General features: G+C 43.5%; 1 protein-coding gene across 1 annotated transcript in view; it reads right to left on the bottom strand.

Annotated features, from left to right (window-relative positions):
- The window catches only part of LOC308281685 (G protein-coupled receptor kinase 4-like), an 86,187-nt gene that overhangs the window by 20,448 nt on the left and 43,969 nt on the right, over positions 1–21,770 (bottom strand). The window contains 3 exon segments of the mRNA XM_080721931.1: positions 13,273–13,373; positions 13,950–14,027; positions 16,083–16,195. Coding sequence (XP_080578057.1) covers positions 13,273–13,373; positions 13,950–14,027; positions 16,083–16,195 — 292 coding nt within the window.

The following is a 21,770-nucleotide window of genomic DNA, read 5'->3' as shown; positions in this document are numbered from 1 at the left end:
TTCTGGGAGGTCCCTGGAACTAAATATTTCGAGATGGGGGTCCGTGGACAAATGCATATCATTTTGGGGGTACTTCACATGAAAAAGTTTGAGCACCACTGACATAGAAATATAGGTTTTTCAAAAGACCTTGGAAAGATTTGAAATATTCAAAGACTTGCACAAATTTCACAATTTAAAAAAAATAGCAGATCTACAAGCTCACAGTGCGGCACTCGGTGCCGCGCTGTGAGCTTGCATATCTGCTATTTTTCAATAGTTAAAGCACCCAGGGCCCAGAATTTGGTGCGACACCCCTGTTAATGACACCATACTGTACTGGGTCAGATGTTCAGGTAAAACGGCCCCAAACACACAGAAGCTCCATTGCACTTCCTACGGTTTTCAGCCAGATCCTGCAGACATACGGACAGATGGACAGACGGACAGATGTCTCTCCCCAGGGAGGCATAACTCGCTAGTAACCTTTCCACGAGCTGCCTTCATTAGAAACAGACACATCCTCTGCATCTGACTGGCCCCCTAAATCAGTGTGTGTGTGTGTGTGTGTGTGTGCGTGTGCGTGTGCGTGTGTATACGTGTGCACGCATGAGTAGAGCTCAAAACACATTCTCAATGGAAAGATGGAAAGCACTCTGTGTCAATACCTCACCGTGAAAAATGAAAAATGCCTTTCAATGAGAACATTCCATTCGATTGAACCGGGGAAACCAAGGCTTCTGGGAAACCGGTCTTCAAGAGGCAGGAGGGTAAAAGTGGAAAACGTCTGATCTCACCTTAACAGACTGAGAGTCTGTGTCTGAGTGTATGTGATGTGGGTGGAGGGGCATTGCATGATCAGGTGATCTACCATCTTTCATTTTCTTCACTAAACGGCACACTCACACATACTTAATCACCCAACCATCTCCATGCCAGTAACATTCCTGCCCTGGGGCGGGACGGGGCGAGGTCCTTCCACTTTCACTTATGCTGACTTCAAAGAGCATTTCTGGGAGCAATGGGCCCAGGGGGGTCAGGAAAGGTCAGCGTTCTGACATCTTCTGACCCCTAAGTTACCCATAATTCCAATGAGAGTTGTTAGAACCTGTCCGTGTGTATGTAACAACACTACTAAGCCACACCTTGTTCCTTGTTTAAACAACAGATGTTGAACTTAATTTTGATCAGTGGTAGATATGTTACCTGAATGCCATACTTGAATAAAAGATAAGAGATGTTTGACTAGAAAATGACAAACACCACTTTGGTAAAAGCCCAAGTGTCTCATACTATCAGTACTCAAAGCAAAAGTAAATTACGTTAATCCAAAGAAACAAATCGACCAGATGTTGATCCCCTGTCTCTGAGCTTTAGTAAGTGTTACAGATGAAAGTGTTCAAATGAACAAAAACACAGTGTTGATGAGCCATTTGCTGAATGTTTAAATGCCGTTGTTTGATTCACCAGCAGCATACAAAGAAGATTGTTTAAAAAAAAAAAGTAATTAAAGGAATAAAGCAGGGGTCTTCAACAGGGGGTCCAGGACCCCTAGGGGGTCCTCAGAATTACAACAGGGGGTCCTTCAAATCTTTGTGTGATCGAAACCTTTTTTATATTAACCACTTGAACCCTAATGTCCATATTCTGAGAACAATATGGAATCTGGGGGTTCCCACTTCATATCTCTCTCAGCTAAGGGGTCCTTGACATAGCTCAGGGGTAGAGAAACCGTTATTAGAGCACGAAGGGTTCCCGAAGGGTTCCCAGTTCGAATCCGGGCTCCCCCTGAGTTAATGTCGAAGAGTCCTTGGGCAAGACTCTGAACCCCACATTGCTCCCGGTGAGCAGGTTGGTGCCTTGCATGGTTTCCTCCGCCACCGGTGTATGAATGTGTGCGTGAATGGGTGAATGTAATGCACAATCTCTGTAAAGCGCTTTGGATAAAAGCGCTATATAAATGCACCATTTACCATCTACATGAAAATGTTGAAGACCCCTAGAATAAAGAATAAAGTAATTTTACTATGTGAATATTATCTGTATCTCTAGGGTAATGCATTAACAAAATGATTTAGACTTGGAAATGTGCTTTTTAAAAGGCTATAATTTCTGTCCACAAATATGACTACAAAGAAGAGAAAGGAATAAAAGCTAATTTTTACTTTGTTAGCCTCAAGGCTCTCATTGGAGCCATGGGTCTCATACTTCAAGGCCTGGCTTTATGTTTTATCTTTTTGTTTGTTTGAGACAGAAAGAGAGAGAGACTCGAGAGACCGTTCAAGCCTGCAGAAACATTTTTTTTCTTTGACCAAAGACATATCTGAGAATGCATCTAAAAGATTGTCCCTTTAACAGTAACAACAAACTACACTACTGTCCAAATAATTAAATAGAGCCTGTGGGACTTTGATAGATCACATCGGCAATCTCTAATCTCTCTGACATTTATGAGGTACATTTAAATTATGTGGCTTTGTGAGGCGCCCGGGTGGCGCAGGGGTAAAGTTCTACCCGCCACCACCACTCATGGGGGCCTTTTCCGCCGGCAAAGAACCGGTTCCAGAACCAGTGCCGGTTCAACTTTCTTGGGAACCTTGGTTCGTTCTTGCGAACCGGCTTGCGTTTCCACCCGACTGAACCAGAGCCAAGGAATTGGCTCTGGAACCACAAAAAACAAGGATTTTGTGGTTCCGATTCCGAACCACCTTTTACGGTTCGGAACCAACTCCGGTTCTCGGTGGAAAAGCACTCCTCTGGTTCATCCCATAGGCGGGAGAAAGAACCAGAACCGGTTCTTTGCTGATGGAAAAGGCCCCATGGAGACTGGGGTTTGATTCCTCCATGGTGCCTTTAGCTTGGCCGGGCATCTCCAAAGGAACACAATTGGCCGTGTTCATGGGTGAGAAGCTAGCAGGGGAGGGTGATCTCTGCCGTTGCCCTAGTGACTCCTACTTGTTGAAGTGCCTGTTCAGAGGGCAGGACCGTGAGGGAAACAACAACCTTTACTTGTCTTCATACATTTTATCATACCCAAATTAGCCAATAAGTGACATTAGTCCCTCTGGTCAATGAGCTACATGGAAAAACAAGAACAAACATGACATAACTGTCAAGGATCTTCTCAGCCATGGCTCTGAACCACCAGAGGACTTAAACCAGTGTGTAATTGTAAACGATGGCCCCTGAAACTTGAAAAGGGGCCCAGAAACGCACAGGCCGGCTGCTGCACCGCCTGGAGTTGAGCATCAGACAGACACCACTGTAAGCAGAAATAAACACAGCTACAATATGGCTTTTGTTGGAAACAGAGAAAGAGAGGGGGAGGGGGACAGAGAGGGGGAGGGGGGGGGGGGAAACACAGGAGAGACGAATCATCCCAAGACCTTTGTGGAGACGGTGGACAGACAAAGCACAGAGAGAAACAAACATACAGTACAAAACATTTGCTGTTGGTGCGACGCGACAGCATGATGTTCACCGCTAACAGAATCCAATTAATTTGCTAGGGATGATATTTGTGTGTGTGTGTGTGTGTGTTTTTGTTTCTGCCAGAAAGTCAAATTTCCACAAAGTCGCATGCTTTCCTACACGTTTTTCCTCTCAATATAAAAATGGGACTGAGGTTCGTATTCCATATCGGAATAAAGAAGCGTCAAAATTCTGTGTGGGAATTTAAATAACAGGGATGGTGGAAGGAGTGACAGCCAAACTGGGCAGGGGCGTCAATTGGGTATGGCAGGGGTATGCAGCGGCCATACCCTGGGTCCAGGGGGGAAAATAAAGTTACTTTTAAATATAAATTTATGAATGTCTCTTTGTATTTCTGTTCTGGTTATTATGTTGTTAAATTACAGTAAAATAACTACAAATGCAACATTTTTACAAAATGGTCACTTTAACAAGGTATTATGATTATATTCTCCACACTTGTATTCTCCCCATCTTGACAAAATGGTATATTCCCAGGTTCCGCAAGTCAGCTGCACAGGTGCAATTCATTATTGTTAATTGTGGCACGTTTACTATCATGCCACGTTTAGCTGCACTTGAACAACCGTTCCAGGCTGCCATATCCAGCCCAAGAAACCGTAGAAATGGGCGAAAAATAGAATGTACTTCTTAAAATAAATGTATCATGCCTATAGCTTTTTCTGAACTGATGCCACTGTTACAGGGATTCCATTCAAAAGCATCTTGATGGATGTGTTTATTGACGATGCAAAAACACGTGCCTGCGTGTTGTTCTCTCTCTGTTTGTGCATGTTGCACACTGCCCCCCCCCCCACCCCCGTCTTGCTCGGGCTCTCATTACTTCTTTCCACATCTCCTCATTTTTCCAGTTTTCTCACTCTCATCATACTTAAAAAAAAACATTCCACATTCCATTACTTTGTGGACTGCCCATCCCTCTCTCTCTCTCTCTCTCTCTCTCTCTCTCTCTCTTTCTCATCCCAACTCTGACCTCTCTCTGTTTATCTCTCATCTCTCTTTCATTTAAAGGTCTCTCACATGTTTTTGCCAGTCTCTAGCAATCCAATCGAGTTAAGCTGGAAGCAGACTTCAAAAGAAGTCACCATTTTTTTTGGCTTTCCAAAACCAAACAAGTTTAACAAGACTAAATAGTTTTACAGTTGACTGCGGTCCAGCCCACTGTACACGGTGCAGGAACGGGTATTTTTACACCTGGATCTTTGTTGAATGGGTAGCTGGGCTGTCTGGGAATCAGAAGGTCCCCCAGACCTGGTCTATGTGTCAAGGTTTCCTTGCGCAAGACACTTAATGCCCTCTTTAACTAGTTGCGTGCCAAGGCCACAAGAGGGCGCCAAAGTGCCAGACATTACCCAACAGACCACTGCTGTTACATACGGGGACCCACGCAGCAGTCAGTTTTCATTTCACGTTGACTAGTGGAATGAAAGTGACCCGCATGAAGAGCGCTACAAGATGGCTATAGGCTAACACTCATTTTAGAAGCCCGATTTGGGGCTATTTAGCCGCAAAAAAAACTTTTTCGCTTCCATAGGAACACAGTTCAGAGAAAATGACCTCTAAAGATGTGAGAATGTATTGGATTGTATGTATTGGCGCGATTCTGCGGCACGATTCTGCGGCGTTACCCTCTCACGGGCCGTGTAAACAGAGCACGGTCTGGCGGCCTGGAGGAAATTTAGACGGAGGCTTCGGCGAGGCCTCCGATTAATTAATTCATTTTATTAAAAAAGACGGACTAGTTCGGGATCGTCACCCCGGAATACGTCGCACCGCTGACAGCATAGATGGAGTAAAAATTGGGGGGCTCTAAACTTTGCATCTGGCCATTTTCAATGGAATAAATCGTCGGACCACGTAGAATGGCTCGTTGGAAAGCGTAGGACGAGCCAGGACCACCCACGTCTCTACAAGCAGCTCAGGGTAAGTATAATAGCAAAAAGAAATTTGTATTGTATTGAAAAAAAGCCGAACTTGTTCGGGATCGGCACAAGAAGGGTTAATAGCACCCACTGCTCCTAAAAGTGCCAACTGATGTCGGCATTGATAAGTAGTAAATCTGTTGGTAGTGTTGGTGGTGTGTACATCAGGGGTTCCCAAACATTTTTGTCTCAGAGCACCCCATAAATATTAATCCGAGGCACCCCTACATTATAATTTTCACTCCCAGCACGTATATTTATAGCATATCGTCATTGTCAGGTGGAAACCTTGTATGTCCAAAACCGTTCATTTTGTATTTATCATCTATAAAATGTTCTAAACTATAGTGAAATTTTGATCTGCGAGGAAAAAGTTAAGATAATAGCCATTTTGGTTAGAACTGACTGAAAATAACTTTGTACTTCAAGTTTAAAATGATACTAAATATTTAAGTGTCCCCGTCACCCACATTGAAAACCCCTGGTGTAGGTGTACAGGATCGTGTCGGCTGTCGGGGCATCAGTTGTAGTGAGGTGTTGCTCACCGACTGAGCCTGTCGGGCAGCGGGGTGGTGGAGAGGTGGGTTGAGCTCTCTGGTTGGCTGTTTAGCCGTGCAAGGAGGGTGGTGGGAGGCACAAATACAACGGAGGCAGTAGTCGCGGTAAACTGAATACAACACATAGATAGATCGATCATTGCATAGTAGCTATATCTCTACAGTGCGCTGCATGTGCATGACATGAGAGCCTTTTCGACCATGCACATGCAGTAAAATCCTAAAACTAAAAAGGTTACATCTTGTGAATTTGTGAGGGACTTTGTGGGATATACACTGCATCACGTTTTTACTTGAACATCTGTTATTTTCACTGAGGTTGTACAATTTTAGTATAAATTTGGCTAATGGACCAATCATTTGAGAGGCCAAAGCGAGCGGGTTGAAGGGTGTGTGTGTGTGTGTGTGTGTGTGTGTGTGTGTGTGTGTGTGTGTGTGTGTGTGTGTGTGTGTGTGTGTGTGTGTGTGTGTGTGTGTGTGTGTGTGTGTGTGTGTGTGTGTGCGCGCGTGCGTGCGTGCGTGCGTGCACGCACTAGTGTCTTGGCTACACTAACCACAACCGCCCAGCAACTTTTTTCCCAAACAAAACACTATCATAGTGCACTTACTGCACTTAGTTAACTTTGTCACATACGTACTGTACCAATCTGAGAACCCATTCCGTATAAATGGGTGCACCACCTCCTTTTTTATGTAGAAACAGGAACTGGCCCCTCACATTTCTTAGTTTACTTCCTCCCGGGGTGCTTATGTGTATATTTTTACTAACAACAACACTACATGTTTAGAGCAGTGGTGCAGAGTGGAATCAGTCTTGAGAGATTACATACGTACTGTCACTTATTACAAAGCCATCCCCACCATCCCACACGCACAATGAATATGTCCAAGTAACCCAGTGTCAATATTAACGCCAAACTGATATGATCAATATCACAGCCAATTATACAATACGTGGTTTCGGCAACTTAAACAGCCCTCTAGTTAATTCTTTTGGTCAAAAAGATTACTCTGTGTTAAAACTATGTTTTAATCCCAAGCAAATCATTTTTTGCTTGGATCTTTCGCCATAACACTTTATGATCAGCATGGCTAGCTGTCCCTTAAAACAGTGGTTCTCAACCTTTTCAGGCCACGACCCCCAAAATAATCATATTTTAACTGGGGACCCCCACCACCCAGACAAGCACCTGGAATTTTAAGAGTTGAGGCATTATATTTTGTATAACACGGTTCTATTGTGAAAATAGCAGATCTACATGCTCACAACGCGAGGCATTGTGAGCATGTAGATCAGCTATTTTCACAATTTAAGTCTCTAAAAAGGGTCTTAAAAGTCCTTAAATTGTCACTTTAGAAATGTGCAGATACCCTCTATACACTTATATTTTATATTGGTTTGTTTACTGTTGAGTGAGAAAACAATGTTAATCATCTGGGGACCCCCCAAAATAATTTGGGGGTCCCAACCCACAGGTTGAGAACCACTGCCTTAAAAGGTTGTCTGACCTTCAACCAACACACGCTGTCATTCTAGCATCACAAGCTGAGATCACAGAGTCTGACACTGTCATAAACGACACTCCCTCTCCTTCAGAGACCTCCACTTGGAGACTCTGGAATTCCGCAGAAAGAGTCCAGGGACAGAGCAGAGGCTGGCCCCAACATTCCCAAAACCAATCCCCACTCCGCCTTTCTGTGGCTGGACGGCGTTTCACATGAAATTCAGCCTTTATCCAGGCTGAGGGATTGTGGGTAAACTCTGTCCTCAGTGAGAGGGCATGGCCCCGGTCGAGGAGTTGCTGGGATTTTCTGAGCTGCCCGATGTGGATCGCACACCATGGAAAACACATGTACTGTACAGTATACTGTATCAGTGGTTCCCAAATGTTTTAGCTCAAGACCCAAAAGAGAAATTAGTTCGCCCGGCCGAGACCCAAACTAGTGAAAATAGCAGTTCTGCAAGCTCACAACAGCTTGTAGACCGGCTATTTTCACTACTTCTTAAAATATTTGTTTTCTAATTTATGTAATTTCTTAGATTTGTCTTTTAAAGGGATGAGAAACCCCGCCTCTTTATTTGTTTTATGGGATTTCAGAACATGAAAAGAAATCTGAAATGTAGGCGTGGTTATCTGCTGTTGTGGGGGGAGGGGGCGGAGTAATGCGTGCACATCATTGTGTTAGAACTATCAGAGAGACAGAGCGAAGCTGTCACTTGTTGCTGTTTCCATTTCGGAATTTTTTTTAAAACCAGCCATTGGAGGTGTAAAAAGTATAAAGATTCGGCAACTCCATGTTCTATAACCAATTAAAATGGGCAAGTATTTTACAAAGAAGCTGTCTGAGCTTTTATCCATGGACACACTTTCTCCAGCTCTGGACTGTTTACCACGGAACCGAAGAAGAAGGGACGCTAAGCTATCGCCGATAGCTATTTTCTGTGTAGTGTGTGTGTGTGTGTGTGTGCGAGCGTCGTGACAGTGCGCGCACACGCACACAGCGTCCACACACGAAAAATAGCAGATCTACAAGCTCACAACGCGTCGCGAAAGTGACGCGTTGTGAGCTTGTATATCAGCTACGTAGCCGAGCCAATAGCCGTAGCAGCAGCAGCTTCTCATGTAAACACGTTGGTTTCGGCTCTACGGCTATTTAGCTCGGCTTGTGAGCTTGTAGATCTGCTATTTTTCGTGTGTGGACGTTGTTTGTGTGCGCGCGCACTGTCAGCACACACACACACACACACACACACACACACACACACACACACACACACACACACACACACACACACACACACACACACACACACACACACACACACACACACACACACACACACACACACACACACACACACACACACACACACACACACACACACACACACACACACAGAAAATAGCTATCGGCGATAGCTTAGCGTCCCTTTTTCTTCGGTTCCGTGGTAAACAGTCCAGAGCTGGAGAAAGTGTGTCCATGGATAAAAGCTCAGTCCATGGATAAAAGCTCAGACAGCTTGTTTGTAAAATACTTGCACATTTTAACTGGTTATAGAACATGGAGTTGCCGAATCTAAGCAACAAGTGCCCCACTGCGACAGCCCTACATTCTATGCTCTGAAAGACACAACGAGACGCCACAACGAGGGCAGAATGAAACCACGCCCCCCTTGATACAACTCTATATTAAACCAGTAAGACTCCCTAATCGGGAGATAAGCGACTGTTGGTCGCTTATCTCCTGTAACACTGCTGACATCAGTATGACATCACACCGTACACAAATGACCCTTATATAAGACCGGCATTATCTACCGACAGATTAGTAACAAGATGTCAAAATCATTGAAGGTTTACCCTACTAACCAACTGTTTACCATAGCAACCATGTTTTTTACCTTAGCAACCAACTGTTTACCCTAGCAACCAACTGTTTACCACAGCAACCATGTTTTTTTTACCCTAGCAACCAACTGTTTACCCTAGCAACCAATTGTTTACCATAGCAACCATGTTTTCTTACCCTAGCAACCAACTGTTTACCCTAGCAACCAACTGTTTACCATAGCAACCATGTTTTTTACAGGGCCTGGGATTGATGACATCAGAAATCTCCATATATGGGCATGAAAGGGATTTTGTTTCTGGAAATATGTCTGTGGGGTGCCACATTTGGAATAAAACACTTACATCACACATCTGGATATCCATACAGCCCATCTAGTTTGCCTGTGTCCATTTATGCCCATATATCTGATGACATTGGGACAATGATCTCCATATATGGGCATAAAACTTATGTTAATTAGTAAAGCCTGGGGATCTCCATATATGGGCATGAGGGGTACCCTAAAAGGGCATCATCTGGGAATAGCAAATATAGTTATCCTAGAAAGTGAAAATCTTACATCAAAGGCCATAACTACCTACCTACCACCATACTGCATTCCTCATTAAACTACCTACCAGTAAGATGCCTAAGGAAGAAAAGCAAAGGGCGAGGTTGCACCATTTCTTGGTCTTCTGGCCAGTGATGTATATCGGACCATTTAACCATATATGGAGACATCTGGTACCCATAGATATTCACAGATATGGGCTTAACTCTTCCCACGCTTTGAACGTTAACGTTCGCCCCATTTTTTACAGAACCTCGATGCCAATACGGCGCTCGTTCGGTTCGTTCGTCTGATGACTGTAAGCTGATGAGGGGTCGCGCGGCCGTCTACTGTAAACACATTTTCCGCGGTGATGGTGTAAAAAATCCATTATGCGTTAGATCAACGGAGAACAATTCACTTCCTTGTTGATTTCCTCCGTCTGTAAGGCTCTGTGGCCAGTGACTGGTCTTCTTCTTCTTCAACACATAACAGGCAAATTCACATTCATTCTCGCATGACGCCGCCCTCTGCTGCCTGGCAGACCAAAGTGCACTATTGCACAACCAAAAAATAAATAAATAAATAAATAAATGTCTGTCTGTCTATCTACTATAACGTCGCAAAGGTAAGCCGCTTTTTGATGGCGCCAGACCCAATAAATAAATAAATAATCTGGCAGTAGGAGAGTTAATATTGATGACATAAGGGATCTCCATATATGGGCGTAAAAGGGATTTGGTTCCCCTGGCATCACAGGGATCTCCATATATGGGCATAAATGGATTTGGTTACCCTGGCAACACGGGGATCTCCATATCTCCATATATGGGCATAAAAGGGATTTGGTTCCCCTGGCATCACAGGGATCTCCATATATGGGCATAAAAGGGATTTGGTTCCCCTGACATTACAGTGATGTCAGTGGCTGGTTCTACAGAGGGGATCTCCATTTATGGGCATAAAAGGGAATGTATGTATGATGATGTCAGATATCATAGACGTCATAGCTATGTCACATTGCACAATAGAACAGTGTGAGCTAATATTTAATGAGTGGCGCGAAATATTTCTTTTCGACCTAGAAACTGGAAGTGCACAGAAATAGCTACAGAGACAGCAGAAATCTCTGAATCCCCATTCCCCAAGCCTATGGGCAAATTGAACCATATCACTGCTCCCTATCACAAGTGACTCATTGATATAATATATATTTATAGAAAAAGTGATTTTCTGTTTCATGGCTCTTTAATTATTCATGAAATTAATCATCAATTAATTAATCAGTGCCTTTTTTTATTCATGGAATGTTTAGCTTTTTTTGGGAATGTTTTGAAATATTAATAATTAAAAAAAAAAAAAAACTAATTGTAGTAAACCAAAAATTAAAGGACCCATTTGATGTGCATGAACTCAACACCATATGCACCAGATCACTGTGGACAGTAACTCTCTCCATTATGTCAAGGAGCTTACATATTTGGGAAGTCTCCTCAGCATGGACAATGCATGCAGCCAGGACATCAGTGTAAGGCTCGGGAGAGCACACCTCGCAGCACATTTGCAAGCCTTCATCTGGAAATCCAAGCAATACAGGCTCAAAAACCAAGATCCTACTGTTATAAAGTAATATTAAGCCAGTTCTGATGTATGGCTCACAATTCTGGTGAGCGGTTGAGAGTAACATGAAAAAGATCAATGCATTCCACAATGGATGTCTCCAGAAGACGTTTTGTTGAGAAAAGATCTCCAATGTCGCGATGCGATGCTGGGAAATTAAACATTGGCGACTCAGATGGCTTAGACATGTCCTCACAATGGACCAGGACTGAATTCCTAAAGTAGCCTTGAGAGATGGACCCCACCTGGAAAGAGGAAACTAAAAACAACCTGGCCGAGAACTGTGACCTCTGAGCTGGAAACGGCAAACTTGGGGCGAGGCACAGCATGCTGCACGGGACAGGGCCAGATCCAAGCAGATAGTCTGAGCTTCATGTTCCACAGATTGTACATTATTGTCAATATATACTATTTATATTGATATTGTTTTGTGTTGTTTTTGTTCTTCAATTTAGCATAATTTGACTTTTTAATCATATTATTTTGTATATTTTATTCTTACCATTATACTATCTACAATGTTGAGGAAGCTCTAAATTAGTGATTTTCAAACCTTTGTGCCCATAGCACACCAATGGGCAAGTCAAAATCTCAAGCCACGCCTGTATTCATAATGAAAACAATCAATCTACAGCTCACAATGCGTCACATCATGAAGTGTTGTGAGCTTGTAGATCGGGTTTATTTATTATTCGTTAGAAATAAAAAGTAAATTGCCTACGCAATTCACATTATAATATGCATATAATGACATGCCCCAAATATGGTCACCAGTTTGAAAGTGGTTAAGGTATATTTTTATGGAATAGAAAAAGCAAATTCAAAAGCTTTTCGCTAGTTGTATATATTGCAAAAACAGATAAGAGTATGGTTGGCACAAGATCCCAACGCACACCTGGACATTGTGAGGCGTGCGTGCGCATGCGTGTGTGTGTTCCTGTTCCTGTGTGTGTGTGCGCGTGTGCGCGTGTGTGTTCCTGTTCCTGTGTGTGTGTTCCTGTTCCTGTGTGTGTGTGTGTGTGTGTGTGTGTGTGTGTGTGTGTGTGTGTGTTAACCTCCGGGTGTGTGTGTGTGTGTGTGTGTGTGTGTGTGTGTGTGTGTGTGTGTGTGTTAACCTTCGGTTGTGTGTGTGTGTGTGTGTGTGTGTGTGTGTGTGTGTGTGTGTGTGTGTGTGTGTGTGTGTGTGTGTGTGTGTGTGTGTGTGTGTGTGTGTGTGTGTGTTCCCGTTCCTGTGTGTGTGTGTGTGTGTGTTCCCGTTCCTGTGTGTGTGTGTGTGTCGTGTGTGGTGTGTGTGTGTGTGTGTGTGTGTGTGTGTGTGTGTGTGTGTGTGTGTGTGTGTGTGTGTGTGTGTGTGTGTGTGTGTGTGTGTGTAATGGGGAACACTGAGGCAGCTGTTGTTCTCATGCCAGCCATCCGGATGCCCTCGCTGCCCAGTGCTCCCATTGCATTCGCCCATTGCATGTGTGTGAGTGCGTGCATGTGTGTGTGTTTGAGAGAGAGAGAGAGAGAGAGAGAGAGAGAGAGAGAGTGTTGTGTATGATTCTGCACTCCAGGTGTCAGCTGGCTCATCATCATTACTGTGACAGGGTAAGCTATGTGGAACACACCAGTAAAAGAAAACCGTGCCAATGGGAAGGACAAACTACAAACCACAAGTACCACGACAGGACCCATATGTTCCTGCACAGTGAAATCCTCAGTGTTGACTTTTAATTCTGAAAAGTGTGACCCAAATGGACCTTAAATTAACTTAAAGCCACTCGGGACGAAACCATTGCGTTTGTGCGTGCGTGCGTGAGTGAAGTGCAGGTCGTCTTACTTGGTGCAGTCATTGAAGAGCTCCTTGCAGGGAGTCAGTTCCAACTTCTCCCGGCATCCGACCACCACATCCTGAGGTATGTCTGGCAGATGGGCTGCCGACTAGAGGACCAGAGAGGGGAGAGGAACAGTGTGTGTGTGGGGGGGGGGGGGAGGGTGCTGATTAGTCAAAGGTGAGCAGAAATAGCGGGTTCAGCCTCTCCTCCATGCTGTAATATGAACTTCTATAAGTACCAGGCACCAACAACATCGCCACAGTTAGACGGGGCAGTTTTCCATTACAGCCAACGGCACTGTACAGTAAGGCACATTATACAAGAGGTAGTTCTGACCAACTGTTTAGTCTTGATGTTACAGTGCAATCGTAAATGGGTTTTACTGTGTACTAGAACAGGGGTTTTCAAAGTGGGTGACGAGATAATTTGATAATATTTTAAATTTATTTGGACACTTGTTCTAACCAATGTCAACATTGGTGTAAAACAAAACAGCCGATCAACAAGCACACAACGCCTGTGTGCTTGTAGATCTGCTATTTTCACTAGTTTAGTTCATTTTTAAAATGATAGATACAAAACGAACGATCTTGGACATACAAGGTTTCCACCCGACAACGACCATATGCAACATGAGCCCCCCCACGTTGTGCGTGTGCGTGTGTGTGTGTGTGTCTCTCACCCCGTTATTGAAGTATGTGTCTAAAACATTCAGTCCATAGTCCCTCCTCTTCTCATCAGGTGCAAGTTGGTACACTGCCTGTCAACAGAGGGCCCACAGACTGTTAACCGCTGCTCACACATACACACAGGTAGGCTGCTCATTTAGCCGCTGCTCACACATACACAGGGAAGCTGCTCATTTAGCCAGTGGCCAAAATAAAACATAGTCAGAGAGCTGGGAAGAAGAACCAGGAAAGAAGTGGGAAAAGTGTGAGAGGAAAAAAAAAGGTAGGGTACTGCAAGTCAGTGGTTCCCAAACGTTTTAGCTTGAGACTCAAAAGAGAAAATAAATGTTTGCCAAGGACCCAAACTAGTGAGAAAAGTAGATCTTGCCATTTTCACTACTTCTTAAACATTTGTGTTCTAATTTATGGGATTTCTTAGATTTTTCTTTGATTTCTTCATGAAATTACAGATTTTTTTTTTTATAATAATTAAAAACAAAATCTAGGAAAATAAAAAAGGGATCCACAAAAACGTGCCCGCGACCCCCGTCCGTCTTTTTTTTTTTAATTACTCGTTTCATGGAGCCTTGAATTGATGGAATTCAATAATTTGATGACCGTCAAGAGTCTCCATTGATTCTCCGCTGGTCATCAAATTATTGTCTTAGGAAAGCGACTAAAACTAAAAATCTCCATGAATTCAAGGCTTCATGGGGTGTGTATTTTTTTATTTTTTTTTATGCTTAAAGCTCTATATTCTGATAGTAATCATTGGTATAGAGCGTTTGTTCAGTAACAGGAGTCTCCCCAGCTCTCCAGCCCTTTATAAACCGAAAATGCATTTTCAGGTGGGTTTACTATTTCAGCCAATCAGGAGAGAGTACCCATTTATCAGCTTCAATGTCATAGGGCTCGAGTTTCAATTCTGTCTGGTCTGCTAATTTAAGTTATCTCTCCTGTTTGGCTCAAATTGGTATCCCAAAATGAAAAGGCTGTTTTTGTTTACTAAAAAGCTATAGAGACAGAGAGACCCCTGTTAATGAACAAACACTCTACTCTACTCTACACCCTACACTACATGGTTACTATGAAAATATATAGCTATTTAACGCATCATTTAACAAAACAATATCACTTACCTACCTTTAAAGATAAGGAAAGGCAGACAATCAGAGAGCAGAAATAATGCCAGCGCCAAGGCAATAACTCCAGTCGCAATTCAACAATTCAACAAATGATCCATTCATTCATTGATCAACAGAAAATGTGTGTTGTTCACCATGTTAATCTGCTGCCTCTGTCATCTGCCTGGCTGTATATTTCACACAGACGTACCATCACTAAATATTGAGATTTTTAGTCAAATATTACCAAGATTGTCTGAAGTATGCCTTGTGGTGTGCTTTGTTAGAAAATATCCCTGGCGGAGGAGAAATGGACCTAAGCTGTACTAACAGTCCACCACACATCACTGCCAAAGCATGAACGAACGGCCCAAGTACTGAAAGGTTTCCTTTGCGCATTTATGTGCATATATGAGAGAATGAGAGTGAAGCTGTGTGTGCATGCGTGCGTGCGTGCGTGCGTGCGTGTCGTCCTGGCTCTAGTGAGACTAATGTAGGTTCTTATTAAATAAGCATGACCCCCTCCCCTGTTTTCCTTTCTTGGACACCTCCAGGGGCCTTGACACAAGCCTGGGCCTGTGTTTGCTGTCTCACTCAGGGGATCTGCCTATGACGTGGGCTTGACCTCATGGAGAGAGTGCACAGAGGAAGGGGAGGGGTCGCTTCACTGACAGCCAGTCCAAATCCCTGTTCAGCCGGCCCCCACCGACACACCACTCTCCCCCGCTGCCAAGACCAGGCAATCCACCAAAAGCCTGTTCTCCTCTCCCTCCACCCCCCCCCCCCCCCCGGGCCCCTCACGCCACCCCCCTCCCCAAGCTCTGCAGGCCCAGACATGGGCTTGTCCCGTGGCGGGGGTGGGCAACAGAGAGATAGAGAGAGAGAGAAAGGGGAGGGGTGAAAGAGGACTGCATGAAATTAAGGCATATGGCATATTAGCGGCAATGCGATTAAGTGTGAAAGTCCGGATATACGAGAGAGGGAGAGAGCGATGTTGAAGATGCAAACTCAGTGTAGTCTTACCACAGCATCCATAAACTCAATGCAGCGCTTGAGCTCTGGCCTGGTGTCACAGTACTGGCGGAACAGCAGCCGGCCGATTGGCTGCCTCACACATAGACTGGTGTAGTCCCTCTCTGGAGAGGAGAAATCACAATGCAGAGAGAGACAGGCAGAGTAAATATTGAGCAGGCTGTTTTGAATCTGAATTTCGTTAATCCATTTGTTCATTTCTTTGGACAAGAATGTGAGAGAAAACAGTCACAGTAGCCTACAGTACAACAACAACACTACGCGCGCACACACACACACACACACAGAACCTGTGTGAACGGGTTCTTCATGCATGCTCCCAGTGTGCATTCAATATGTGTGGCTCTTTATTGCAGCTGGCCCGCAGGCCATTAGAACGCTGTCTGTTTGGAGTCATATTTCCAACAAATGAGGAAGACGACCCAGGACATGTTCCATCAGCGGTCGACAGCAAGATCTCTCCCACTCCCTCCTTCTCCCCGTCTGCCTTGATTGTTGGCCACTACTCATATATCACTCATATATCTATCTATCTATCTATCTATCTATCTATCTATCCATCTATCTATCTATCTATCGACGATTTATTTTTGCCACTGGGGACACGTATGGAAGTCCATAGGTCTAAAAATGTAAAAATAAAATAAATTTAAATAAATACTACAATGATATAAATAAAATATACCAGTAAGACGCCTAAGGATGAAAAGCAGAGGGCAAGGTCGCACAGGACAGAATTAGCAAAGGACGGAATTCATTATTAATATATATCGGACCAGTAACCCATATATGGAGATCCCTGATACCCATATATGGATATCCATGTATATGGAGATATAGGTATATTGGTTGGATCGGCGGTTTCATACAACTGTACATTGTGCAAGTACAGTAACGGCAGGGGATGCAGCTAAGAACGTAGACAAAAATCTGAGCAATCCCGTGTGCAAAAGTTGGAATCTGTAGAACCAACCGTGTGCTGTGAGGCCACAGACATGCTTACTCGGTTACTCGTTATGTGAAAGTCCTATGACGTCTGACATCATACATACAATCCATTTTATGCCCATATATGGAGATCCCTGTCTGTAGAAGCAACAGTGTGCTGTGAGACGTCAGACACGCGTCCGTCCGTCCGTCCGTCCGTCCGTCCGTCCGTCCGTCCGTCCGTCCGTCCGTCCGTCCGTGTCTGTCTCTCAGTCCTTGTCCCCTTTTCTGGGCATATTGGTTGGATCGACAGTTTCACAAAAAAATTGGCATTACCAAATATGGGCATTCCCATATATGCGCTTAATATTGATGAAATGATCAGGACAGGGATCTCCATATATGGGCATAAAAAGGGACGTAATTAATTTGCAAGTGTTACTCGTGTCGCGGCAACCACACTGGTTAAACTGACACAATATATATGTCCATATATGGGCATAAAAAATGGCCGATCTACAAGCTGGTGTAATTTTTCTTGTTACTTTTATGATTTCATTTAAGCACACTGCCATGCCCAGCCCACTGGCTCAACTACCACCCTCTTTCCACAGCTACAACACCCCAACCATCACCCCATTCGTGGTTGAGCAGCAGCCAGTGGTAAGTGTTTTGTCACATGATCCATCATCTGTTTAACTTGTATAATGTTGTGAATTGTATACCCCCCCCCCTTTTTCTATTGTCCCACCCTCACCATTTCAGCCTACACCCTTCCTCTAATGTTTACAGATACATTCTAAATGTGCTCATTAAGTTTACAATGAGTAATACATAGTTACATAGACGTCATCTTGAATGACATTCAAAATGGAGTAGCTCTGTAATTAAAATCAGGTTTGGAGGAATGTGCAGCAATGGGAATCAAAGGTTCATTTATATTCAAAAAGTCTGTCTATGTCATCATACAACACGTTTCTGTTCACAGGAAATAATTAAGAATGGGCTATTTAGGGACTTTTGATATAAAAATACACACAAAAAAATTATTTTCTATTTCTTTGGCATCTAGTGTTAGGAATGCCCACATGATTACCACGGATAAGCTCTAAAAGTGTGAAAATGTAATTTTCATTTCACTGGGTCTTTAATTTGATGTATTCTTATATTTACCAGGCTGTGGAAGTGTGCAGTATCCCAGGGATGGACAGCGTGGACAGCCTGGCAGAATACTTGGTGGGCCTGAGGTAGAAACTGGCCAAACACTGAACAATCAACAAGCTGGTAGCATTTTAGCCCTGTGGCAGAACCTTCAGGTATTCAAGGAAACCGGAATTGACGGCAGGTGTGGAGAGCATGACACGAAGGTTCATCCGTTTCCCTTGCCCTGTGGCCACAGTTGTAAAACTTTGTAACATTCATAACCCCAAAACACAACAAGGGGTTTCGTAGAGATGTTACCGATCAATCGGCAATGGATCGGATCGGGCCGATCAAAGCGTGATCGGCGATAATCGGTGGTTTAGATCAAAAGGTAAATTCACCGATCCGATCCGATCGGTGCATCCGATCAACCAGCCGTTCAGTATGCCCACTTGAGGCCATTTTGGGGTATTGATTTCCACAGTGCTGAAGGAATAATTAGTTACTGCTATGATAATAAATACATAGTAATGCTGGTAAATAACTATAAGGCAAATATATAAATGAATTCATGAGTGAATGAATGAATTAAAGTTAAAACATTAACATTTAGAAAATATAAATAATAACTTGATCGGATCGGTGATTGATCGGTATCGGGTGATCAAACTTTTGTGATCGGTGCTTGGTGATCGGTTCCAAAAAACCTGATCGGACCATCCCTAGTTTCAGGTAATCAATATAGACTCTAGTGCAGGGGTCTTCAACGTTTTCAGCCCAAGGACCCCTTAGTTGAGAGAGAGATGAAGCAGGGACCCCAACAACATTTTCATAGATTCCACATAGTTTCATTGTTTGACAGCACAATCGTCAGTGTATTTTGGATTCATGTCGATTTGTGTTTTCAGATATTTAGCCACTTGAACCGCATTGTGAGCTTGTAGATCGTCTATTTCGGCTAAAGTTCTCAGAATATGGACGCTAGGGTTCAAGTGGTTAATATAAAAAAGAAAAAAGTGTCACTCAAAGATTTGGAGGACCCCCTGTAGTAACTCTGAGGACCCCTAGGGGTCCCAGACCCCCTGTTGAAGACCCTTGCTCTAGTCAAAGTTCGATCAGGGAGCTGGGTAATGGTACAGTCATGCAACATGTTCCACTAGCTACCACCATCCTCCACAGTCTGGACGCCCCAGGTTACCCACACAGAGGCAGTTGTCCCCCCAGCAGCAGCTCTACCTACATCTGCACCATTGTCTGCAGTCCCCAACCCATGCAACCCAAACATGTCTCTGTGTTTTTAATCCCACAAATCCATCCAGCCAAACCAATTGCACCCCATTTCTCTCTCCACTTTACCTGTGCATATTACAATATTACCAGTAAGACTCCCTAATAGGAAGATAAGCGACCGATAGGTCGCAACGTGATTTTAGGCCAAAATCTGTAGGAGCAGTGTCCAAAAATGTGTTTGAAAAAATCGGCCTGATGGTGGCGCTATATGGGACAGATCCATGTTGATGACATGAGTGTAGACATACTGTATACCGATTTGCGTGATTTTAGGGCAAAATCTGTAGGAGCAGTGTCCAAAAATGTGTTTGAAAAAATCTGCCTGATGGTGGCGCAATATGGGACAGATCCATGTTGATGACATGAGTGTAGACATACTGTGTAGTGATTTGTGTGATTTTAGGGCAAAATCTGTAGGAGTAGTGTCCAAAAATGTGTTTAAAAAGATCGATATGGTTAAAGGAGCTATAGTCATCTTTTTCTTGAAAAACGGATGCTAAAATAAAAATAATGTTTCGAAAATATTTTATAAAGAAATAAGCTTCATATATGTGTTTCTATTCAAAAATTACCACAAAAAGCGTAAAATAATGATAAAATAATCATTTTGGCCATTGTCATACCGACACTTTGTTTACATTCTAGTCTATAGACTAGGATGTGAACAAATTGTCGGCCCTACAATGAAAAAGTTGACTATAGCTCCTTTAAGTTCGGTAAGGGTATTGGCTAGGGTTAGCACAACCCTTTAGTACGACCCAGCGTGCGGTGTGTGCAGGGTTGTGGTCGTGGTGGAGCAGCCACAACTCGTCTCTCTACACAGGGCCCACCTTCTGCGCCCAACCCGGTCATGGAGGCGATAGAGGACCTGCTGGTAGAAGCACCCTTTTCACATTGGCCTATTATAGCGCCACCAGGATGCCACAATAACCTACCTGACCTGTGCTCGGAAGAGCACTGCTTCTAGTCTTCTCTTTTTTGATTTGTTTTCTTCTGTTCTGTTTGTGGTGATGTATTTCTTGTATTTAAAAATGTAAAAAAGCTAACCTCTCTTAGTAGCGTATTTGACACGTGTCTGCTGTCTGTGTTTAAATGTATGTATCAGTGCAAGCATCAGAGAAAGAAGCGAGTCAGAGAGAGATTAAATACATTTGGTGTCGGGCCTCGGTAATGGGCTCGGCTAATAAATTGCAGACCTATGTCAAGTTTGGGCCGGGTCAGGCCCGGGTTCAGACTGGAGTTTTGGGTCCGTGCAGGGCTCATAATATGTCCACACAAAGTAGACCATATATGTTAGCACATGAGTTTAGCTCATGTGATCATTGGTGCTTTATTCACAATTACAGGGAAGCCACGCCAGGTGTGAGCGTTAGGATTTTTTTCAAAGATTCAAGCAACATCACTGAACTTGACTGAAGTCAGTGCCACCTAAATTAAACATTGTGATTCAGTCTCGTAGATCAGGGGTTTTCAAAGTGGGTGACGGGGCACCCTGGGGTGCCGTGACGGCAGTCCAGGGGTGCCACGAGATAATTTGATAATATTTTGAATTTATTTGGACACTTGAAAAAAATAGTATAATTTTAAACTTGAAGTACAAAGTTATTTTCAGTCAGTTCTACCAAAATGGCTATTATCTCAACGTTTTCCTCGCAACATAATCACTAAAATATCGTCACTGTCGGGCAGAAACCTCTGTCACACAAAACTAGTGAAAACAGCCGATCTACAAGCACACAACGCCTCACGATGCGAGGCGTTGTGTGCTTGTAGATCTGCTGTTTTCACTAGTTGAGCACATTTTATAGATGATAAATACAAAACGAACGGTTTTGGACATATAAGGTTTCCACCCGACAACGACAATATGCTATAAATATAAGGTGCTGGGAGTGAAAATTATAATGTAAGGGTGCCTCGGATTAAAAAAATATTCATGGGGTGCCCTGAGACAAAAAAGATTGGGAACCCCTGTCGTAGATAATGGTCGTATAGGAACCAGTGCCGTATTGACACTATATAGTGATTGACTACTATTGCCTTACACAACATATTAAAGTTATACCATGTAACTTTTTTTATAAAAGAAATCTTAAAATTGTCCTAACTGTTAAATCGCTAAAGTTTTAGAACACCCACTCCGTTATTTTCAGCTTCTGAAGCCTTCTCTTTATATGTTTTCTATGAGCCGTGAGGGGGGGAGAATTTCGCGGCAAAATTGCGTCATCATACACTACCGGCCAATCACAGCGAGGGTTATACACTGCCGGCCAATCACAGCGCATCTTGAAGTGGGGTCGCTATCACAATACGGCGGCC

The sequence above is a fragment of the Nannobrachium achirus genome (assembly GCF_963921795.1).
Source record: "Nannobrachium achirus genome assembly, chromosome: 3".
Classification (NCBI taxonomy): domain Eukaryota; kingdom Metazoa; phylum Chordata; class Actinopteri; order Myctophiformes; family Myctophidae; genus Nannobrachium; species Nannobrachium achirus.
This window is presented reverse-complemented; position numbering and strand designations above follow the sequence as displayed.